This window comes from Emydura macquarii, unplaced genomic scaffold, assembly GCF_026122565.2.
Source record: "Emydura macquarii macquarii isolate MOO-44397 ecotype Brisbane River unplaced genomic scaffold, CSIRO-AGI_Emac_v2 contig_554, whole genome shotgun sequence".
In the NCBI taxonomy this organism is placed as follows: domain Eukaryota; kingdom Metazoa; phylum Chordata; order Testudines; family Chelidae; genus Emydura; species Emydura macquarii.
Window position 1 is genome coordinate 908,524 of NW_027130691.1, and position 21,946 is coordinate 930,469.

The 21,946-nt window shown below is 53.1% G+C and overlaps 1 protein-coding gene across 1 annotated transcript in view; it reads left to right on the top strand.

Annotated features, from left to right (window-relative positions):
• The first annotated feature begins 13,635 nt into the window (after positions 1-13,635).
• The window catches only part of MN1 (MN1 proto-oncogene, transcriptional regulator), a 48,925-nt gene continuing 40,614 nt past the window's right edge, over positions 13,636-21,946 (top strand). The window contains exon 1 of the mRNA XM_067539402.1: positions 13,636-17,193. Within this exon, the coding sequence (XP_067395503.1) occupies positions 13,764-17,193 (3,430 nt within the window). The 5' untranslated portion in view covers positions 13,636-13,763. The remainder of the gene's footprint in view (positions 17,194-21,946) is intronic.

Here is a 21,946-nt window from a genome sequence, read left to right on the forward strand (position 1 = left end):
TGCTGGCACTAAACGAAGGGTGGCGAAAGCTGCGGACAGTCGAGAGGTTCCGGCTCAGACCACAAGCAGCAGAACGGAATTGGAGGGGCAGTCTGTCTGCACTGCCCTTTACACCATTGGTTGGAGCATAAGGAGGAGAAGGGTGCAGGGAAAAATCTGCCAGTCTCAGGCATAGAGTGCATGCCCACCCTCAAGCGACGTACACATGGGCCATCACACGAAGAATTAGTCCCTCTCTGTGTGGGCCTGAGCGCAGCAGTGACTGTTTTCATCCCAGTAAGCTCTAACAACGCATCCTTAATTTGCAGTCGTCTTGCAGGTTTCTTGTGTACAGCTGTCCTCAGTGGCTCTCTGATTTTCCTTAGCAGATGTGTCTGAGTTTGTTTCAGAACTGACTCTTTAAGTCGTGCTTGATGAGTTCCATGTACGCCACGTAGGGCTTGTCTACACAGAGCAGCAATATGCACTAAAGGCAGGGCCGTTTTAAGACCTTCGTAGGCCCTAGGCACACTTGCCTTCGTAGGCCCCCCCGACCGAAATAACTAATTTGATTTTAAGCTATTAATAAATAGTTTTTTAAATAAAAATAAAAATACATATATACAAATTTTTTTTGTAGGCCCTGAGAGTTTTGTAGGCCCTAGGCACTGTGCCTATTGTGCCTAGTGGATAATACGGCCCTGACTAAAGGGGTCTCGTTTCTGAAGTGCACCAGCGTGTCTCTCAGTAACTGGCCTGTACAGACCCTGCTGGTGTGAACTCAAAGTTCCCTGGTGCACATAACTGTGGTGCCGTTTCAAACCGCACTACATTAATGTGCACTAGAGAACTTTGAGTTCAGGCCAGTAGGGTCTGTACAGGCCAGTCAGTGTGTGACGCACTGGTGCGCTTCAGAACCAACACCCCTTTAGGGTGCATTGCTGCTCTTTGTAGACAAGCCCTAAATCTGAACTCCACAATGCTCCATATGGCCCAGGTACAACCTGGGCACATGAATTGGTTTGACTTTAAAAAAAAACAAAAACAAATACAAAACCCTAATGTTAAAAGCTCTGGTCTTTATACCACTAGAGAGAAGTAGTTAATACTGCTACTTTTAGCAGTGGGCTGTCCACCTCACGTGTCTTATATGGACAGACAGTGTAGTCTGAGACAAGTTAGGGAATGTGATTAAAAGGTTTCTGGAAAACCCAGTAGTCACGGACTAAATTCTCTTTTAAAAAAAAAAAAAAAAAGAGAGAGAGAGGCACTGACCTGTACCAACAGGGGGACCCTTGCAAAAGCCTAGAAGGAAAATGGCTATAATTAAAACCTGAAAACCACGACTTCCTAAAGAAGTAAACGAAGAGGCGGATTCTTTGTAAATGGTGATCTAGAAGTGTTCTGGGCTGTAAGACCTCATTTCAAATAAGTTCATTAAATAATATTTGAATCATTTAACAGTTTGAACTTTACTGCACTGTTAATATCTTCAGGGAATTATTTTTCTGTAACAAAGTCATCTTTGTTCCTAGTCTCTGCTGGGGCTGTGCTTTGGATGTTAGTGGGAAACCTGATAGCCTAACATTGCTAGAAGTCCATGAGCAAACTGTGAGTCGCCTGCACCTGGGATTGAAGCAGGCCTTTTCTACCAGGCTGGGGTAGGCTCATGTGATCTTGGAACAGTAATGGGTGGGGAGGGTGAGGGGTTTTTAACCCTTAGTGGTTGTGGCAGGGAGCCAAGGAGGTTTGATGCTGGAAAGCAGAAACACGGAGTGTCCTTGTCGGAGCGGGTGGTGAGTGCTGTAATCCCGACACAGCAGGCTGCAGGGGTCCGTGGGCACCGGGACATGCCGGTGCCGCTCTGCAGAGGCTTACACTAAAGATGGCATTTGAATTTTCAAAAATGAAAACTGCAAAGACTAAGAGCAGCCCCTCCCCCATGTCTCCTTCTGGCCCCTCCCCCAGCTTTTCTCACTCTGAGTCAGCAAAGCCGTAGGACTTTGGATCCAGGGAGGACTTTGGCGAGGTCCCTGCCCCTGCCAGGCTGCAGGAGGGATCGTCTGTGCAGGGCGAACGAACAGCACAAGGCCCCTGGCAGCTCTGCCTCGGGTTCCAGGGGAGGAGCCACGGCCACAATCAGTCTCCCCTCCCCGCTGAGAGCAGGGACTAGCCGCCCCTGGGCAGGGCAGGGGCGAGGGATAGAGCGGGGAGGCCCACTGTGGCGTACGAGGGGGATAGCGTGCCCAGAAGGATTGTGTGTTGCCTGAGAGCCTCCCCCCCAGCAGCTCGGTACCTGGGGATCCAACCCCAGCCCTTGTTCCTAGGGAGGAGGGTGAGGTCAACAGTGCTAACATGAGCAGAACAGTAAAACGTTGGGGGGATGCGTTCCTCATGGCTGCACCTGTGGCTCATAGTCAGGTAGGAGAGCCCCCAGAAAAAGAGCATCAACGTATGGTTAGACGTACCCTGGGACCGGAGTGACCAACAGCATGCGGGTGCTAGACAGGAGAGAGTTGCCAGCCACATCCATGGGGAGGTGCTCCAGTGGGGAGTCCACACTTCTACATGTGGTGTCGTCTTTCACACACAACCTATCCTAAAATACTTCGGAGAGTTAAATAATGACATGCATCATGTAAGAGAAATATTAAAAATAAGGAAATGTAAGGCTCATGCAACGACGTTAACTCTTCCATGTCACACATTTTAATATCTAATCCTATTTTTATGGTTAATTGTAATTGTTTGCTGTATATTTTATAAAGACAGGAATATATAAAGTGCCCAAGATGTGTGTTATGGCCAGAGTGTCAGTGCTGAGAAACTTTTGCTCTTACATTCTCCAACTTTAAATGTTAACAGTTCAAACTTTGCACTGCATTAACATAGTTACTTCCATTTAATTTCTTGTGTTTTAAACTGGTTTGCATTCAATGTTGTGACTACTCAAGAACCTCCTAAAGCCAGCTGGCACACGATGCAGAACTGTTCCGGGAATCGCCTGCGCTTGATACGTATGTTCTAGTTCACCAACAAATGTCATGCGAGGTCTTAAATGAAAGCTGGAGTCACGCTGGCCATCAATATCATTACAACATGCACGTCTGGATCTTGGGTAAGGAGTTATGTATATACACTGAAAATATGTTCTTGAAGTCTGTATCAAGGCACTGATCCACCAGCAAACAGATTTTCTGTTCGACTGTCTGTTTACCGAGTATTGTCTCACTAGTCTGAACTGAATGCAAATGAAGGCAGAAAGAAATGAACAGGAACGAAAAACAGTAGGAGGAGAGAACTTTATCTTGAGGTGCTCTTCAAAGGTGTGCTTGAGTATACTTGGAGAGAGACAGGTCCTTGGGCATCGCTCACATAGGAAGTAAATGGACAGTGGAAGTGCTTCATGACAGTGGGAGCTCAACCAAGGTTGGTTAAAAACACAGGAGAAAACTCTGGGCACTTTTTGTATGAGTCACGAGTCATGGTGTCCTGAGCAAATTTCAGTGTGTCTATCTTATGATTTGCAGTTATTGAAAAGAAATCCCTCTACAGTTTTAACCAGTGAACTTATTTTTCTCATCTCCTTAAGCTGTTCTGAAATGTTGTTGTATAGTGTGTCATGCCCTGCCCTAAAGGGGGCTGCATTTCCCAGTAGATTAACCTGTTAGTTTAGTCTCTAGAAAGCTTGCTATGATTTTGTTTTCTATGTAACCATTGGTTTCCATTGGTCTTACTATCACTTGAATCTCTTTTCTTTGATGATAACCTTATTCTTGTTTTCACTATAAATATCTCTCAGTGCTGTGGTGTTAAGCAACATGCTGGTCCTGAGTTGAATCTTACAAGCTGGGATGTCCTGTTCCGTTGGGAACAGCAGGCCAGGTAATTCTGTGAGCATTCAGTGGCTAAGGGGCTGGACGCTACAGGGAATGCTCAGCGGATTCGGGGGTTGGTGCGTGCCTATCACTAACCTGTGGGGGCCTGGGAGACAATGCTTGTGCTGCAAGAGACTGTTGATTTTTTGGGAGCCGATCCACAGCAGGCACAGACAAGAACGCTTCATGTAAGGGCAGGTGGTGGCAAGGTGCCTCCCAACCCTGCTACCCCTGGGGGGCGTCACACACACGTACATAAAATAAGCCAATTAGGCTTTGAAGTCTACCTCTGCCTGAGATGAATGGGGCAGAACGCCTATTTAACTGGGGCAAATCAGCCTTTTGCTGTGTAGATTTCCATGGGACATTTACAATCTTTCTTGTGAAAATTGTTCTAATAGTAACATCCTTAGTGCCTGTCAGGACCGTAGACATGCCAAATGTATATTGTGGTGTCACAAAAGTTGTAGACTTGTATTAGGGTTTGTTTAAAATCTTTGCAGGTCCCTACTGAGAATGGTCAGTACTTTCAGTCACTTAATTTTATTATCCAACCAGTTTTTCCATGTTTGATTAGGAATACTTACGAGCCAAGTTTCAAAGTTCAGCTGCTTCATCTAGCTATGTGTGTGTGGGGGGGAAATGTGGCAACTTGTTTGGTTTAAATGAGTTTTTTTTCAACCTTACAGAGCTCAAATGACTGAAGGATTTTGCACAAATTCTCAAAAATTATTGTAATTGGCTAAGACTAATCACGGAGTAGTTCAGTCTCTTAAAGGTGAAATTTTCAGAAAATTAGTACAAAATATGGGTTTAAAACCAAAATTATTTCAACCTCAGCTATAAAGCAGTCACTCCTCCCACCTGCTGAAACATGGAGACACAAAAACTAAAAAGAGTATTTGGGGGAGGGGTGTTCAGGTGAAACTTGCGGGGAAAAGGGATGAGTGCTATCTGTTGAGTGACATCCAAAGCTAAGGTCCTGAACACCTGTTCTGCTTCAGAAGTCCCAGGGCACTTTTTGTATGAGTCACAAGTCATGGTGTCCTGAGCAAATTTCAGTGTGTCTATCTTATGATTTGCAGTTATTGAAAAGAAATCCCTCTACAGTTTTAACCAGTGAACTTATTTTTCTCATCTCCTTAAGCTGTTCTGAAATGTTGTTGTATAGTGTGTCATGCCCTGCCCTAAAGGGGGCTGCATTTCCCTATAGTTTCACCTGAACCCCCGTCTGAGTACCCTTTTAGAGAGAGAGAGTCGTCTTGCTAATTCCACTGCCCTGTCAGCATTCTCTACTGATTCAGCACGTTTGCAGTAGATTTAAAAGGTCCATCCACCCAACATACGGGCTTTCATGTAAAGTGGGCTGGCTAATGCTGTCTTGGTTGAGGTGGAGGAGTTGTAACAGGTCCAGATTCCACCAGACAGAAATGCTAAAATTTTTCCTGCTACTCTTAATGTCAGCCACCAAACTTAGAAACCTCTTCTCAGAAGCATTCGTGTTTCTATTGCTTTGCAGGTTTACTAAAAGTGCAGACCATTGCCAGGAAAAATCCGTTTTTCAATGGGCACCTTTTATGGGGCCATGTTCTGACCCTTTGGCCAGTACAAGATGGGAAACACTAATTAAGTGGGTTTCTTTATGCTTTCAGATAGACAAATAATCAAAACTTTGTACTGGTGACGTAACAGTAAAAGATCTACGTGAGGCCCTGAGACATCTCCCTGAAATGGCATCTCTATAGAGAGTTGGAGGTATAAAAAGCAAGCAAAAGTAAGACTCTTTTGTTTGATGGAGTGATTTAAAAGGTGTTTTGCTTATGACTAGCCCAGCTGCGTGCTTGTTTTGTGCAGGTGATGTGGTAGCTTTTAGTCAGATTTTCAGTGGTAAGGACACCACAGAGCAGATTGCTGCAGGGAGGAAAGATCATTATGAATAAATTTGCTGAGTAATTATGAACTGAGCTGAACTCTTGCGTTTGCTCACTAATTGTACCAGTCATGATGTTTATATGTGATACACTCATTTTGCTAAAAAGGATGTTTTGTTTTTGTTTTTGTTTTTTGCTGAGCAGCGACTTTTCTTACTGCAAGCTGAATTGTCTCTTTCTAGTCCCCATTTATTGAGCCTGGTCATCTGAAGTGGTTTGAATTATTTTTAAAATAGTAACTCCTTCATTGGTTTTAATCCAATTTAGAGCTTGTAACCTGGAACCTTACCTCACAATATTGTCTTGAGAGTAAAAATAAATCAGTCCTCCAAACTTTAGATTTGGCAGCAGCAATTAACAGTCATTTTCAAAGAAAACAAAACAAATGAACACAAGGAACTCTATTTCTACTTTCAATCTTTGGATACAATATTCTATTCAGTACTGAGCACAGCTTAAGAGAAGCCTCCTCTGTACTTGCATGGGCAATCACTATGACCCTCTGACTGATTTGCTCCTGACTGGGTGGGTAATAGAGTGGACCTCCATCATTTGTGCAGTGGCAGTCTTCTATTGATGCTTTGAATTCATGTTGAGATGTACTTGTTACAGACCTCAACGCTCTGGGTGTATTATGGCCACAATACTCTGCCTATCAAGCACTGGAGCTGAGCCTGGTGATGGTGTTTAATTAATAATAATAAATGTATTGGTACTGGCCAGGAGCAGACAATTGCTTGATCATAAATTACTTTGCAATTCCAGTCACCTAAATCCTCTTCACAGTCGACACATTTAGGATCCTGTCAGTTGGCTCGTTGTCATTGTTTTGCATAGTCACTTCTGTCATTGTCACGGATTCTGAAACTCTGGCTGGAGCCATGGAACCTGCCCAGGTGCTCTGCAGATGTAAGCACTCTGAGACTTGTGGTGGGAGTTTGGGGTGTTGTAGCAAGAGGTGGATCCATGTATGGTCCAAAACATTAAAAAGCTGCAGAACCCTGGCTAGTGGGGTGTGTTGCTGAGCTCCCTGTAGTGTGCTGGCCCTGTCACATGGCGCCAGCTACCGACAGAGCCACACCCGACTAGTACTGAAACCATCCTGCTCCTCAGGTAGGAGCTCTTCCAGCTTGCCAGAAGGAAGCCTCCTGTTGGTCACACTGGTAGACATTTCTCATCAGGAAGTAACTGTCCATATATCATGTGCTTCCTACTTAACCAGTTATCTGAGGCTGACAACGCCTTCCCCTCTGGAAAAGAGAGATTACATTAAATGGAAGTGAGAATCTGCTAGACGCTGTTGTGCCTTTGCCATGCAAGTGCAGCTGACTGCTACTGTGAATGGGAGTTGGGTGTGTGCATGGTAGAGAAAAAGACAAATATTGATTCTACAGCAATGCATTTGAGATTTCCTGCCTAAGAATCGAGGAAATGTTCAGTTGCTTGATTTTATTCTTTCCATGTAATTCTGCATCTCAAGCAATATGGCTTTCACATCCACGTGGAGAATGAGTCTATGTTTTGATTCATCCAAGTAATTTGAGTGAGTGTTCCCTCTGCGTAGATGTCTGTCTCTCTGTAACATGTGGTTCCTAATTACCCTTCCTTGGAAGCTAGCTTGCATATTTTTCTTCAAGAGACAAATCTGAGAACATTAAAATATAAGCTGATTGTGATTCCATTTGTAGTTTGTGGGTTTTTTAATGAAATGACAAATAGTATTTAACATTTTTATATGTATAAAAAAAGATTTTTTTAAAGTAACCTTTGGATACTTTATACAGTAGAGACAGGAAAGAAATTGTAAAAGGCAACAGACGTACTAGCATTCTGCAATGAAGAATTTCTGAATCAGTCTTACTGAAGGTAAGTAGCCTCTTCACCCTGTTTATCAGAGAGGTGTCATCACTACCACCCGTGCAGAGAAGATACAGCATTCTCTCTCGGAACAATCTACAAACAGGATAATGGAAGGACAGTATGAAAGTAAAATGGGTTCCAGCTAATAACAAAAACTAAAGTATTGATGTTTTACAAGCAGGATAGAGTCCAACTATCTGAACTTTCCCTTCTCTGATTTAGCTTAAACTTGGCTACATAACCTTCCCCCCCACCCACCTGGGGGGCTCAGTTCAACAACCTCAGCCCTGTATGACCCCTGCCAAGATTGATATTGAGAATCTAGTATTGGTCTGGTTTGTGTTGATGTTTTTATTTACTTTATTGTAAGTGCACTTACAGTTTAGGCACATTTTTAAAAACGTACACAGCTAACTAACTAGATGGCCTTTTGGTCACTTGTATCACCAATAAGTACATTAGTAAAGATCAAACAACATCCATAACATATCCATACCAACCCAGTTCAGCAGTCTTACTGTTGGTAAAGGTAAAGGTGTCTTCAAAAGAGCAGAAAACAAAATATAGTGGGCCTGAGCTTTGTGGGGAATATAACCAGGAAGCTTAATCTTCATCTCTTGGAACAGTTGCTTGGTAGTAACAAATGTCTTTCTCTTGGACACCAGTACTGAGATCTGGCCAAGGCTTTGTGGTCTCGTTGATGAAAGTGGAATTTTCTTCTAGAGTTAAGAAAACAGAACATGTCCACACCTGACTTAGTATTAACAAATGCAGATCGCTTCCTTTTAGAAACCATTACCGAAGACTGCCTGGGAACGCAGAGCTGCCATGTACAGTACAATTTCTAACGACGTTTTAAGAAGTTCCCTGGCTTGGTTATAGAACTCGCGTAGACAGAGCCATAGTGATGGTACACACCAATTGGCCTTCCTGTGAGAATAATGTAGCAGGAGACCTTGCTTGCTGCAAGATATAGTTTCTCAGCTGGGCCATGATCCAAGTCCCACTGGTGTCAACAGGAGCCACTCCCATGTAAAAAGAATCGTTCTGGGAGAGATTTGAGCTCGCAGCTGGAGTAAAGCGGCGGCCTGGTTCTCCCAGCCGCCGCTGGGGCAGTGGCGTTGCTTTGGAGCAGAGGGACTGCTGGGAACTAGCACTCAGCCCGTGAGTCCAGTGAGATTTCGATGCCCTGGAAGGGGGACACAACATAGCCAAGCCCTGAAAAGGGAGCTCTCCACATCACAAAGAGGAGGCACTGAAACTGCTGGAGCACGAGAGGAGCTGCAGCCCGATTGAGAGATGGAAAGGGGTATCAGACCATGCAGAGCTATTCCCCAGATGCAGCCACAAAGAGGAACCCCAGGGGTGAGTAGAGAACCTCATGACACCAGTCAAGAAAGAGATCGTAGAGTCAATGGGGACAGTTCCCTGACAGTATCCACGGGGTGGGAACCTTTAGGAAAAGGATGGGTAACCAGACAGGCCAGCCCATAATGCCTCTGTGTCAACCATGGTATGCCCCTCTTGAATACTGCATGAAATACTCACAAGAGTGTATTGGAATTGGGAGAGGTGCAAAGAAGGGCAATAACAATGACTCCGAGTGTAGAACAGCTTCCATGCAAGGAGAACTTAACACGATTGGGACTGTTCAGCCTGTAAGGAGATGACGGAGGGAATATTATAGAGCTCTAGAAGATGATGAATGGTGTGGAAAAAGTGAAGGGGCAGCAGTATTAACTCTGTCACATGACAAAAGAACTGTCACCTGATGAAATGAATCGGCAACAGGTTTAAAATAAAAGGAAATAAGTATTTCATGCAAGGCCCAGTCAGCCTGGGGAACGTGGTGCCAGGGGATGGTGTGAAAGCCAAAACTCTACCTGAGTTTAAAAAAGGTTTCGTTAAGTTCATAGCCGAGATTGTCAGGGATACACCCCTCTGCGCTGAGTGTGCCTGAACCTCTCACTAGCAGTGGGGCAGGGGCTGGATCACTCCCCAGTGCCCTGTTCTGGCCCTTGTCCGCCAGGCTCCTGCCTCCATGGACCATGGGTTTGACGCAGGGTGGCTGGTCTCAGATTCTTAGCAGGATCTTTCACTAATATTTTGGTTCAATATTTTGGCTTCAGCTTGTACCGCTAACTCCGACCTCCTGCTGCCCCCTCGGTGCAGTGACGTGCAAATACCCGGGGCTGCAGAGGGGGACAACTCTGCCCTGTGACAACCCGGCTCCTCGGGCCAGGGAAGAGCTGGTCCGGCGGGTCGCTGCTGAGAGAACCGGGCCGGGCGCGGTAAGAGCTGGGCCCGGATCGGCCTCTGCCGCTGAGCGCAGGTGGGGTACAGGAGGCGGGGCGGACACGGCAGCAGACACGGGGCCGGTTCTCGCCTGGGCCCGAGTCCTAAAGCTGCGCCCATCGGCACGGGGGGCGGGCGGGGAGCCCCGGCCTGTGCGCACCGCCCCGCCCCGCCCCGCGCATCCGGCCGGCCGCTCCCTCCCCCGCCTGTGGCGCATCGCTTATTTCGGAGCAGCGCCGTTCCCACTGTAACCGCCCCCCGCAGCTGCGCCCTGATCCCGTGTAAACGGCGGCGCCAGCCGGGAAGTGGCGCCGGGACGGGACCCGCTGCTCGTGCGTCAGAGCAGGGCAGGAGACCGGGACCGGACCGGCCCGCCCAGAAGCCGCCGCTTGTTGCCGGACAGATTCGGGCCGCTGCCCGCGGGGCAGGCCCGGCCCGGCCCGGCCCGGCTCTGAGCCGGGCTGTAATCCTGCGGCCGCGGGGCCTGGACCCCCCGCGCCGGCGACAGTCCCGGGTGCTGGCGTCTAATCGCCGCGCCGCGCCGCAGGCCGGGCGGGGGGAACCCCCCGGGGTCCGCTGGCATTTCTTGCAACGTATTACAAAACGGTGCATGGGGTGCCGTGTAAACGGAGCCCGCTGCCGCTCCGAAGTGGCCGCGGGCGAGGACGAGGGTTGGGCGGCGGGGCGCCCCACTCGCAGGTGAATAGCGGCCGAGCACCCCGCGGTCGGCAGCGGCCCGGGCCCGCCTGCGAGGCTGAGACCGAGACCGCCGGGCTCGGCGCAGCGGCTTGGAGCGTCCCCGCGCCTGGCCGAGCTGCCGGACCTGCCCCGGGGCGGGGCGGGGCGGGGCGGGCGTCACCAGAGCCGCCCCCGCCGGGCTGTGTGTGTGTGTGTGAGTGAGTGTGCGCTGTGGGTGTGCGTGCACGAGCGGGCAGTGTGTGTGCGCGTGCACCAGGGGGCGCTGTGTCTGTTCCCAAGAACCCATCCCCGCCCCGCGTGCGAAGCCAGGCTCGCCCAGACCGGCGTTAGCGCTGCACGGCCCCGCTTCCACACTCACTCACACTCACCACACACACGCTGCCCTGCACTGCGTGTGCGCAGGAGCCCAGCCCCGCGGCCGTGCCTGCCCCAAACCCGGTGAGCAGCGGGCGGTTGTGGGGAAGTTTAAAAAGCGGCCGACGCCGGCCGTGCGCTGAGCTCTGTTGGGCTGTATCCGCTCCCGTGTAAACGGGAATGCGAACCAGGCAAGCGCCGCGCCGTGTAAAACAGCGCCGCCCTCGGACACTCCGGGGGCGGCTCCGGGGCCCTGCTGAAGATCAGAATCGCACCCTTGATTCAGATAGAAACGCTGGGTCTGGTGCGGTGTAAACGGGGTCAAGTGGTGCCGGGGCTGGGAGCTGCGCTTGCTGCTCTCACCGCTCCCCTGGACCCGGCTCAGCACCACCGTCTGCCGTTCCTCGGTCTGCCCGTGCCCTGCCTGGCTGTGTTTTCTGCCCGGCGCCTGGGATAACCGCGCGCCCGGCCCGGCCCGGCCCAGTCATAATTTCCATCTCCAATTCCATTTCTGCTCCGCTGCAATCTCGGCGCCATCAGCCAGGAGGATGGTTCGCATGAAAACTAATTACACAAAATCAATATTTAATCACAGCCCAGCATCCTGATCCTGCAGAAAACCTTCCCCGCTCCAGGGCCCTGGACACACACTGCGGCGGGCGGGGCGCTGCGTTACAGACCGCACCGCTCTGCTCGCTGGTTTTAGTCTGTGACAGCCCGAGCGGTGCACACCTGCCCTGCCTGCACCGTGCACTGTCTGTAAATCCCCGGGTGTTTACAGCGCTGCCCTGCCTGCACCGTGCACTGTCTGTAAATCCCCGGCTGTTTACAGCGCTGTCCCTCGCCCGCGGCGCAGCCGTGCAGCAGGGCGCAGTTTCTCCCGCTATTTTCAAGCCTTTGGCTGCGGCGCAGGGTGCGAGGGGAGGCCTGGCTCACGGCACGATCCCGCCCGGCTGTCGGCGCAGGCCCCTGGGGAGCAATGGCGGGTGTGCGGCTCCTTCTGCAGCGCGGTCACGGGCTGGATCCGGCCTGCGCCGCCCCTGCGCGCAGCAGCCGCGCAGCGGTTTATGGCTATTTTAATGGGATTGTCCATGGCTGCTAGCCCGTGCCAAGGTCTCCTTGGCCGAGCCGCTTCCCAGCAGCTCCGGGTTGGACCCGGCGACGTGCAGGGCAGGTTCCGCCCCGCGCAGAGCGGACCGCGCGCAAGGCTGTCACTCGGGCACTGGATGAACATTGCACAGGGCGCCCGGCCGCTGTTAACCTGCACGTGTGGGGGGCGGTGTCCGCCCCTCCGCTCCGTGCCCGCGGGGCTAGCCGGGCCGGGCCGGGCCTGCACACGAGTGACCGTCACCCAACACCGCCAGCCTTGCACGGGGCGCAGCGCGGCGCAGCGCTCCCCGCGGGGGACAGACAGACAGACGGGCCGGGACCACGCCGCGCTGCGCCCTGGGGGCTGCAGAGCCGAGCGCGGGTCTGCCCGGCCCGGCCCGGCCCCGCACGCACAACAGCCCGCACCCTGCCGGGCTCTCGCTGCCCCGTGCGCGCCGCACGGCCGGGAGACGGGCGGGAGACAGGCGGGCGGGCGCGGCTCTGCAGCGGGGCTAAGCCGGGCGCTGCGAGCGGCTGTCCAGGCGCAGCCGGGAACGTACCCGGAGCAGCGCTCGGGGCGGCGGGGCCGGCTGCGGCCAGCCCGGCTCAGAGCCGGGAGCTGCCCGAGCGCCCCGGCGGGCACGGTTCCGCCCCGGCCGGCAGCCGGGGTTCGCGGCTAGCGCCGGCCCGCACAGCTCAGGCCCGCCCCGCCCCGCTCCCCGCACGGCTGACCCGGGCCCGGGCGCACACGGCGGCCCGAGGGGCGGCGGGCGGAGGCGGGGGTGGCCCGCGGCCGGGCCGGGCCGGGCCGGGCCGGGCAGCGCAGGCGGAGCGCGGCGGCGGGAGCGGGCCGGAGCCACCTTAAGTGCGAGCCCCGCCCCGGGCCGCAGCGGCGCCGCTGATTGGCGCAGCGCTGACGGCTGGCCGCGGTCGCTGAAATGCAAAACTTGTTGCTGTTGCTCCAGCGCCGGGTGAGAGCGCGAGCGGAGCGAGGGGAGCGGAGACCTGCGCCGCCCGCACCGGCACCGGGACCCGCACCGGGACCGGCACCGGCACCGGGACCCGCGCCCGCCGGCAGGGGGGAGCCGCGACCTGCAGCGCCCCGAGCCGGGGCCGACCGCAGCCGCCGCCCGGGCAGAGACTAGCAGCGCCCGGTCCCGAGCCGGCCGCTGCCGGAGGCGGCCGAGCCGCGAAGCAGAGACTGAGCCGCCATGCGGAGCCGCGCTCCCGGGGACTGGGGCCGATGAGCGGCGCCGCCCAGCCCCGCCAGGTGTGAGGAGCGGAGCGGAGCGGAGCGGAGCGCTGCGCCGGGAGAGCCCCGGGCTGCGGGGGCGGCGAGCGGCGGCTCGGAGCGCGCCGGACTCGGGGGAGCGGCTGCATTTCCGTGAACTTTGCTGGCGGCCCGGGGCCGACGCCGCCTGCTGCTCCGTGCGGGGCGGCTCCATGCCCGGCCCCCCGCCGCGCATCGCCGCTAGGCGCCCCCACCGCCCGGCCACCTGCCCCTGCAGGATGTGAGCGCGGGGACAGCTCCCTGGGGACCCCGGCCCGGCCCGGCCCGGCCCGCCGCTGCTGCTCGCCTGTGCCCACCTCCGTGCCGCCGCGGGAGCGCAGGCAGGGTGCCCGGCCGCAGGGTGCCCCGCCGCCGCGGGCCATGCCCCAGTGAGCGCCGGCCGGCAGCATGTTCGGGCTGGAGCAGTTCGAGTCTCCGCTCGGCAGCAGGAACGCCGGCCCGGCAGAGAGGAACTTCAGCCAGCCCGGCCTGACCATGAGCTCGCACTTCAAGTCGCCGGCCTTCCACGCCGGGGGCGCGGCCGATCCGGCCCTGGGCGCGCTGAGCGAGCCGCCGCTGCTGGGCATGAACATGAGCCTGGCCGGGGAGGCGTACGGCTTCCACGCGCGGGGCCACGCCGAGCTGCAGGCGGGCGGCATGCAGGCGCAGCCGGTGCACGGCTTCTTCGGCACGCAGCCGCCGCACCACGGCCACGCCGGCAGCCACCACCCGCACCAGCACCACCCGCACTTCGGCGGCAACTTCGGCGCCGAGCCCGGCGCCTCCTGCCTGCACGGCGGGCGGCTGATGGGCTACGGCGGCAGCATGGGCGGCCCGCAGGCCTTCGCGGAGGGCTACGAACACATGGCCGAGAGCGCCGGGCCCGAGGGCTTCGCGCAGCAGCGGGCGGGGACCATGCCCGACTTCCAGCACCACAACGCCGGCGCCGCCACCCACGCCGTGCCCGCGCCCTGCCTGCCGCTCGACCAGTCCCCCAACCGCGCCGCCTCCTTCCACGGGCTGCCCGCCGCCGGCTCCTCCGAGTCCCACGGCCTGGAGCAGCGGCGGCTCCCCCCGCAGGGCGGCGTGGACTCCTTGGAATACAATTACCCCAGCGAGGGCCCGGCCGGACACTTCGACCTGCCCGTCTTCTCTCCCTCCGAGGCGGACGGGCAGCTGCCGCACTACGCGGCCGGCCGGCCGGCGCCTGCGGGGGGCAGTTTCCCGGGCCCGTCCGTCTTGCCCAGAGCCCCAGGCCTGGTGGCGATGTCCAAAGTCCAGCCGCCGCCGCCCCAGCCGCAGCACGGCGTGTTCTTCGAGCGGTTCGGCGGGGCCCGTAAGATGCCCGTGGGCATGGAGCCGGCGGTGAACGCCAGACACCCGCTCATGCAGCCGCAGCAGCCGCCGCCGCCGGCTCTGCTGGGCAGACAGAACTCCTGCCCGCCGGCCATGCCTCGGCAGCAGCCGCCCGAGGCCAGCGCTGCCGCCGCCAGCCTGCCGGACAGCGGGCCGCTGCTGCCGCCGCAGCACGCGCAGTTCGAGTACCCCATCCACCGGCTGGAGAACCGGAGCATGCAGCCCTACCCCGAGCCGGTCTTCAGCATGCAGCCCCCGCCGCAGCCCCAGCCGCAGCCCCCGCCGCAGCCGCCCAACCAGAGACTGCAGCACTTCGACGCGCCCTACATGAACGTGGCCAAGCGGCCCCGCTTCGACTTCCCCGGCGCCGACAGGTGCGCCTCCTGGGGCACCGCCGTGCACGGCGCCGGCCTGGACAACCACCTCTCGCCCTCGGCCTACCCGGGCCTGCCCGGCGACTTCACGCCGCCCGGCCCCGAGAGCTTCGCCGCCGGGCCGCCGCTGCAGCACCCGGGCCCGGGCCCCGACCCGCAGGCCCTGCAGCAGCAGCAGCGGCAGAACGCGGCGCTGATGATCAAGCAGATGGCCTCCCGCAGCCAGCAGCAGCAGCAGCAGCAGAGACTCAGGCCGCCCGGCCTGCAGCCGCTGGCCCACCACGGCGACGTCGGCCAGAGCGGCCTGGGGCACGGCGGCAACATGGCGCAGGCCGGCTTCGAGCGCGAGAGCGGCGGCCGGGGGCCCAGCTTCGAGCCGCAGACCCCGCACCTGGCCCCGGACAGCGGCTGGTTCCCGGGCCCCGGCCCGCACCCGCACCCGCCGGGGGAGCTGCTGCCGCGGCGGCTGGGCGGGCCCGGGCTGCCGGCCGAGAGCAGCCCGCACGACATGAGCCTGCCGCAGACCGGGCCCGGCCTGCTCTTCCGGCCGGCCGTGGGCGGGCTGGGGCTGGCGGCCGACGGGCACGGCCCGGCCCTGCACTCCCCGGGCGTGCACCCGCCCTTCGGCGCCGGCCTGGCCCCGCTGCCTTCCCCCGGCGGCGCCGGCGGCGGTGGTGGGGGCGGCCTGGGGGCGGCCGCGCGCCGGCCGCCGGCCGACTTCGCCGCGCCCCCGCTGGGCGGCCAGGCGGGCTTCGCCTTCGGCGCCTCAGGCCGGCCGCCCCTCCCCCACCCGCACCCGCACGGCGCGAGCGCCTCGCCCGGCGCCTTCCCGCCGCCGCCGCCCGACTTCCCGCCCGCGCCGCGCGCCGCCGCCAGCAAGCTGGGCGGCCTGTCGCTGGGCTCCTTCGCCAAGCCGGCCAAGGAGAACGTGTTCGGGCAGAGCTGCCTGGCCGCGCTCTCCACCGCCTGCCAGAACATGATCGCCAGCCTGGGCGCGCCCAACCTGCACGTCACCTTCGCCAAGAAGAGCCCGCCCGAGGGCAAGCGCAAGCTGGGCCCGCCCGAGCCCGACGGCGGCGGCGCCCCGCCCGGCGGCCCGGACTTCTTCCCCGGCGGGGCCGCCTCAGCCGCCGCCGCCAAGGCCGCGCCCGGCCCGGCCGAGACCAGCCTGTCGCCCGGCTACCCGCCCGAGGCCGCGCCGGGCGGCGAGGGCAAGGCGGCGCCGGGCGGGCGGGGGCGGGGCCGGCGGAAGCGGGACAGCGGGCACGTCAGCCCGGGCGGCTTCTTCGACAAGTTCCCGCCGGCCGAGGGCGGCGGCGGCGCGGGCAGCCCGGCCCCAGGCCCGCCCCCAGGCCCGCTCCCGCTCCCAGGCCCCGGCCCCGCCGCGCACGACAAGCCGCTGACCTCGCCCTCCTGGGCCAAGGGCGGCGAGCTGCTGCTGGCCGAGCAGCCCGACCTCCTGGCCTCGCTGGACAGCGGCATCCAGAGCGCCGGCAAGTCGGACGGCGGCTCCCCGCGCGCGGACTTCCCAGACGAGCCCAGCCCCGCCTACGGCCACGAGGACGAGGTCTCCTCCAGCTCCGACGGCGCCCCGGCCAAGCCCACGCGCAGCCCGCTGCTGGGCGGCTCCCCCAAGCTGCCGCGGGCCGAGCACCCGCTGCTGGGCGGCCAGAAGCCGCTGGCCCTGGGCCTGCTCGGCCCCTCGACCTCGGGCCCGGACAGCTACGGCGCCCACCCGGGCACGCCGGGCCTGGAGCAGGTGCGCACCCCCACCAGCAGCTCGGCCCAGGAGGAGATCCACCCGCTGGAGATCCTGCAGGCGCAGATCCAGCTCCAGCGGCAGCAGTTCAGCATCTCGGAAGACCAGCCGCTGGGCATGAAGAGCAAAAAGGCCGAGTGCCCCGGCCAGAACGGGGACAGCGAGTTGAACGGTTGTTGCTCGGAGAGCATCAAAGGGGCGATGAGCACGATAGACCTGGACTCTCTGATGGCAGAGCACAACTCTACCTGGTACATGCCCAGCGAGAAGGCCTTGCTGGAGGGGCAGGACGAGGACAAAGCCGTGGCACCGTGGGAGAAGTCAAAGCCTCAGAATCCCAGCAAAGAAGGTATCTCTTTCCAATCCCTTTATGAGCATGCATTTAGGCGGGTGGCACGCACGCGTTCCTGGCTTACAAAGTTTGCATCACCGCGGCGCCCGGTGCGAACCTCCCTCCCAGCACAGGCCGCTCAGGTTGCATGACTCGGTGTCATGCCAGGTGAAGGGGTGCCTGGGGGTTCCCTGCTCCCGGTAGAATTCCTTAGGTGGTGCGTTTAAGGGTGAGTCAGATGGGCCATCTGTCCTTTTGTTCTGCGGTTTTTAACCCTCCCGAGCAGAGATCAGTGTCTAATTAAAACAAACAGGCTTTAGGCACCCATCGTTTCCCGAGGCCCTGTTGAATATGGAAATGTAATTACTTAATTGGGGTTGGTAAAAGGAGGCGTTAGGATTGTCACCTCTCTATGCCTACAACGCCCTATGCAAACTTCCTCTCTTGCACAGAGACCTGCTAATAGGAAATGTGTTGCTAACAGCAGTCTGCTTGGATTGTTGGTTTCCAAGACGAAGTTGGCATCTCTTCATACACAAAGGCACAGTTGTCCCTCCCTGAACTCAAAAGAGGACAGTATGACCAGTTGGGAGTTTAACAGGGGAGTTACCTGTAGATTAGGTAGCTGATCAATGATTTAGGAGCCTTTGCAGGTTTGTGTGAAAAGAATCCACAGCTCAGGTTAGGAACAAAACACCATCCTTCCTCTATCGAACCTACACAGGTAGAACTTCATTTGCTAAATGAATAGTGGCTCTTTTGCTACTTAAACCAAACCAAACCAAATCAAACTCTTACTGTAGAAGAAGCAGAAAATCGGTTTCTTTCCAGCTTTTAGGATGATGACTTTAAAATCATAACTTATTTGTGCCCATAAAACATTAATTCTAATTCCAATTACTCCGTATTCTAAACCATGTAATTTCTGTATTAACATAGGTGAACTAGACTAAGTTTATCATATTGGGTTAATTAAGTAGGGAAAACTGAAAAAGACATGGCAGGTGTTCAGATGGGGGCTCTCTGAGTTCAGTTTACAGAAGAGAGTAAGAGCTTCCTGCTGTGGAAATGTTTACTTTTGAATATATATCTTTTCTGTGTTATACAGGTATTGGTGAATCCAACAAAAATGTGTGTGGTGTCAATTTGCATAGTCTCTGTTTTTCCAAGTATTTTCCTGTTTATCTTTTAAAGATGTGATGCTGAGCTCAGATGCTTCTACCATTGTTAACCCAAAGAAAATATAGAATCAGACTCGGTGTTTGTCACTATAAAACATGCTTAGTTGACAGATGCTTAATTTCAACATTAGTTTTTCTTTTTGGTTTTATTATCTAGAGGGCATTATAATTCGAAGATGAGAAAAATACATGGGAGGAAAACAGTTTTAGTTATAAAAGGTCTTGAACAAAGATGATTTCAGATCTAATAGATTTCCATTTTATCAAAGTCATTTTTTCTAAACTCATTGATTTAAGGTGTGTGTTTACACGCTTCTCCCACATACCACAGATGTAAAATGGTCTATGTATGCACATGTGTGTATTTTATATCATGTACACACATACATGTATTGTGTTATGTTGATAAATTGATGTTTCATTTTCCTCATCTTAGGCTGTTTCACATCTATTTTCACTGGCTCCTTCTAAGAGCTACTTCTTGTTGTACCCTTTATTGACTTTGGGATTTAGGTAAAAAGAGGTGTTATGAAAATGGAGTTTGGGTGGTTTGAAAACTCCATAACTTCCTAATCCCAGTTCTGGTTGGCTTTCCAGCTTTCGTTTTCTGAAGCGTGAACGCTAGCTCCCACTGTTTGTCTCTTTGTTCATGTTTAATGCCCAGCTCCGGAGACCCTCATTTGAAGCCGGAGTGCTTAGCATGCACAGCAGACTCTAGGAAGCCCATCAGCATTCTCCATGCTTCACCCAGGCAAGGACATAAATTGGTTTGTTTGGGGCCCTTCTTTTCCATTTTTAAATGGAGTTGCACACAGCATCCTTCCTGGCCCCTTCTCTTTTATTGTTTCTTGTACACAACATCTAGATCTGACTGGATCAATAGCTAGTTAGCACAAATCACAGTTCCTGTCAGTTCTACCTTGTCAGACATACACACACGCATGCACACTCTAATTAAAAGCAGATTGGGAAAAAAATTAAACCAAGTTTTTTAGATTTTAATTTATTGGATTAAAAAAACCCCTAAGTGAAATATTTTTGGACTTTTTGTTGCAGCTTGGCTTGATATTATAAGTTTTTCTTATGAACATGTGAGTTTGTGGCAGTGGGTTTTTTGTTTGTTTTAGACAAGTCCCCTACACACAGTTTGATGTTTGAAAAAAAAATTGTCCAGTTTGATAGTCCCCAGTACTTTTAAGGAAATAACTCTTTCTTCTCGTATAGTGATAATCATAAATATTATTAGAAGAATAGTTCATTATTCATGTGCTGGCGTTCCTGGAAGGAAAGCTAGATATCTTGTATTCCTATATAAGGATAAGTTTTAGAACTTAAACCTCTTAACATAAAATAAGATATTGATCTAACTCTGTAACCGTGGATAGATACATTCATTTTGCTTTCCACTTCTACCACTTGGAAGGTTTAAATGGACCAATTCTTCAAATGAGACAAGTAATGTAGAAAATTCCCTTTAATTGTTGTTTGAAATAATAGGAGACAAAGTAGAGAAGTTCTTTTTCCTAAATGTCACAAAATAAGAAGTATTACATTTTTAATTAAGCCATATCCTGAAGTGTTGAAGTTGCGTTTAAGAAAGGGATTTTGTTTATCATGTGCCTGAAGTTCAAACCATTTTTAGTCAACTGGAATTTGCCTAAAACGATGTAGATTTCTAAGAATTTCCAGTTGTGCATATATAGAAAATATATTTAGGTTTCAAACATCACTACTCTAGATTTAAGCATTAATAATGCTTAATACAGTACAGTGTGAAAGGATATAAGTTTATGAAAGCATTTAATTTTGTTATACTATTAAAATACTCATATTTCTGAAGTATAACTTAACCTCCTTACAAATATTTTGAATTTTTTAAAATTATACTCAGTGGAGTCAGAAAGAATCTCTTCTGTTCTGTACATAACACACAACTACTGGGACCTGCATTGATTCTTCTCTGGACTTCTTCTGAAGGCTATAAATTGGGTGAATGGAGAAGTTCTAACTCATGGAGTTTTGAAGTCAGCATTCCATGTTCTTGTGGCCGTTATCTGACGTGTGTTTTGTGTTTTTAAAGCTAGTTAGTTTTACTGAGATTACAGGAGCTTTGTAATTGAGATATTTTCTAACTGTCCGTAGAAGGGTAACTCTTTACATATTTAGTTAATACTCCACATTAATGGAAGAAACAACTTGTGTGAATAATTGTTACAAGGGCTATACAGACTCTTCCTTGCTGATGCGCTGTAGTGTTTTGGTAGTGGTACTAGAATGAGTGTTTGTCATGTCTATTCGTGTTTGTGTGAGCAGTGAATATAAGGGTACATGACAATAGGTAGTATATGCATGCATGCATGCATACACACACACACACGCGGCCTGTTTGACATTCGGTGTATATGTATTTTTGAAAGTTTAATATATTTGAATGTTTCATCCTATTAAGATATTATCTTTATTAAAACTGTCCCCTTCAGTTAGGAAATTTCCACTATTAAGTTCTTTATACTAAAATAACCTTTGTGAGGTGAATAGTAGGATTTTCCAAAAAGCTTAATAGGATTTATACCTTTTCTGTGCTATCCACCAACGGCCTAGTATTGAGGAACATTAAAACTGTGTCTGTAAAAATACTGACGATTCTTAAAACGATAGACAACTGTAATTAGGAAGAGCCAGACCAAGGTCACTTGTAAAGCCCATGATGAATTGAGTATGTTTTAATTTTATCGACTTTGACTAAAGTAGGAAAAGCTTTTACTCCAACCGAGTTTTGATTAGTGCATTCTGGGAAGCCAATAGTTAAGTTCTTGGTTTTTGTGTTTTCCCCTCCCATTGAAATTTCTAAGGTCCATATTGATGCCTTCACTTGACATTTGCACCACAGGAATATGTAACCTAAAACCACACCGGTGTTAATCAGGGAAAATGAAAATAGATGTGGTTACCCTTTGTGGCTATTACATTGGTGTTTGCCCATTTTCATTTCCAAGTCCAGCTCAGTATGTTTAAGTTCTGATCTTTGGTTCTTTAATATTTCATAGCAGTAATAAACCTGTCTTTGGAATAAGCCCACAGACATAAAATGCTAACCAGGCAAACTATTAAAACTGTACATTTATACCAAACATTAACAGAGGACTTAGATTCTCTCTAGATACGGCTGTTAGTCCTAGTCAAATTTTCTTTCATCTCCCAATACATTCTTTTGTGGGTTTTATTTTAATAAGCTGCTGAATCATTTGAGAGGTTTTACCAAGGGAATAGATTTGTTTTCTAAGACCGAATTTGTCAAATTTCCTGTGAGGTATTTCAGCATTTGAAATACCATTAAAAGCAATATATGATTTGAAATTGATTTATGCTGTAATCAGGACTATAGGAATTGAAATGAGTTAATACTGACTTAAACTTACTTTACAGCAGTGAAACTGTGAATCCTGTTGCTGTGTTGTTTGCTTGATAGAGGCATTTTAACTTCCACAATGAATTTTAAGTTACCAGAAATGCAATTACCCTTGCCAAAAAGTTATGTGATATACTCTGCAGATATGAAATATACATCTTTAATAAATGATCTAGGTTAA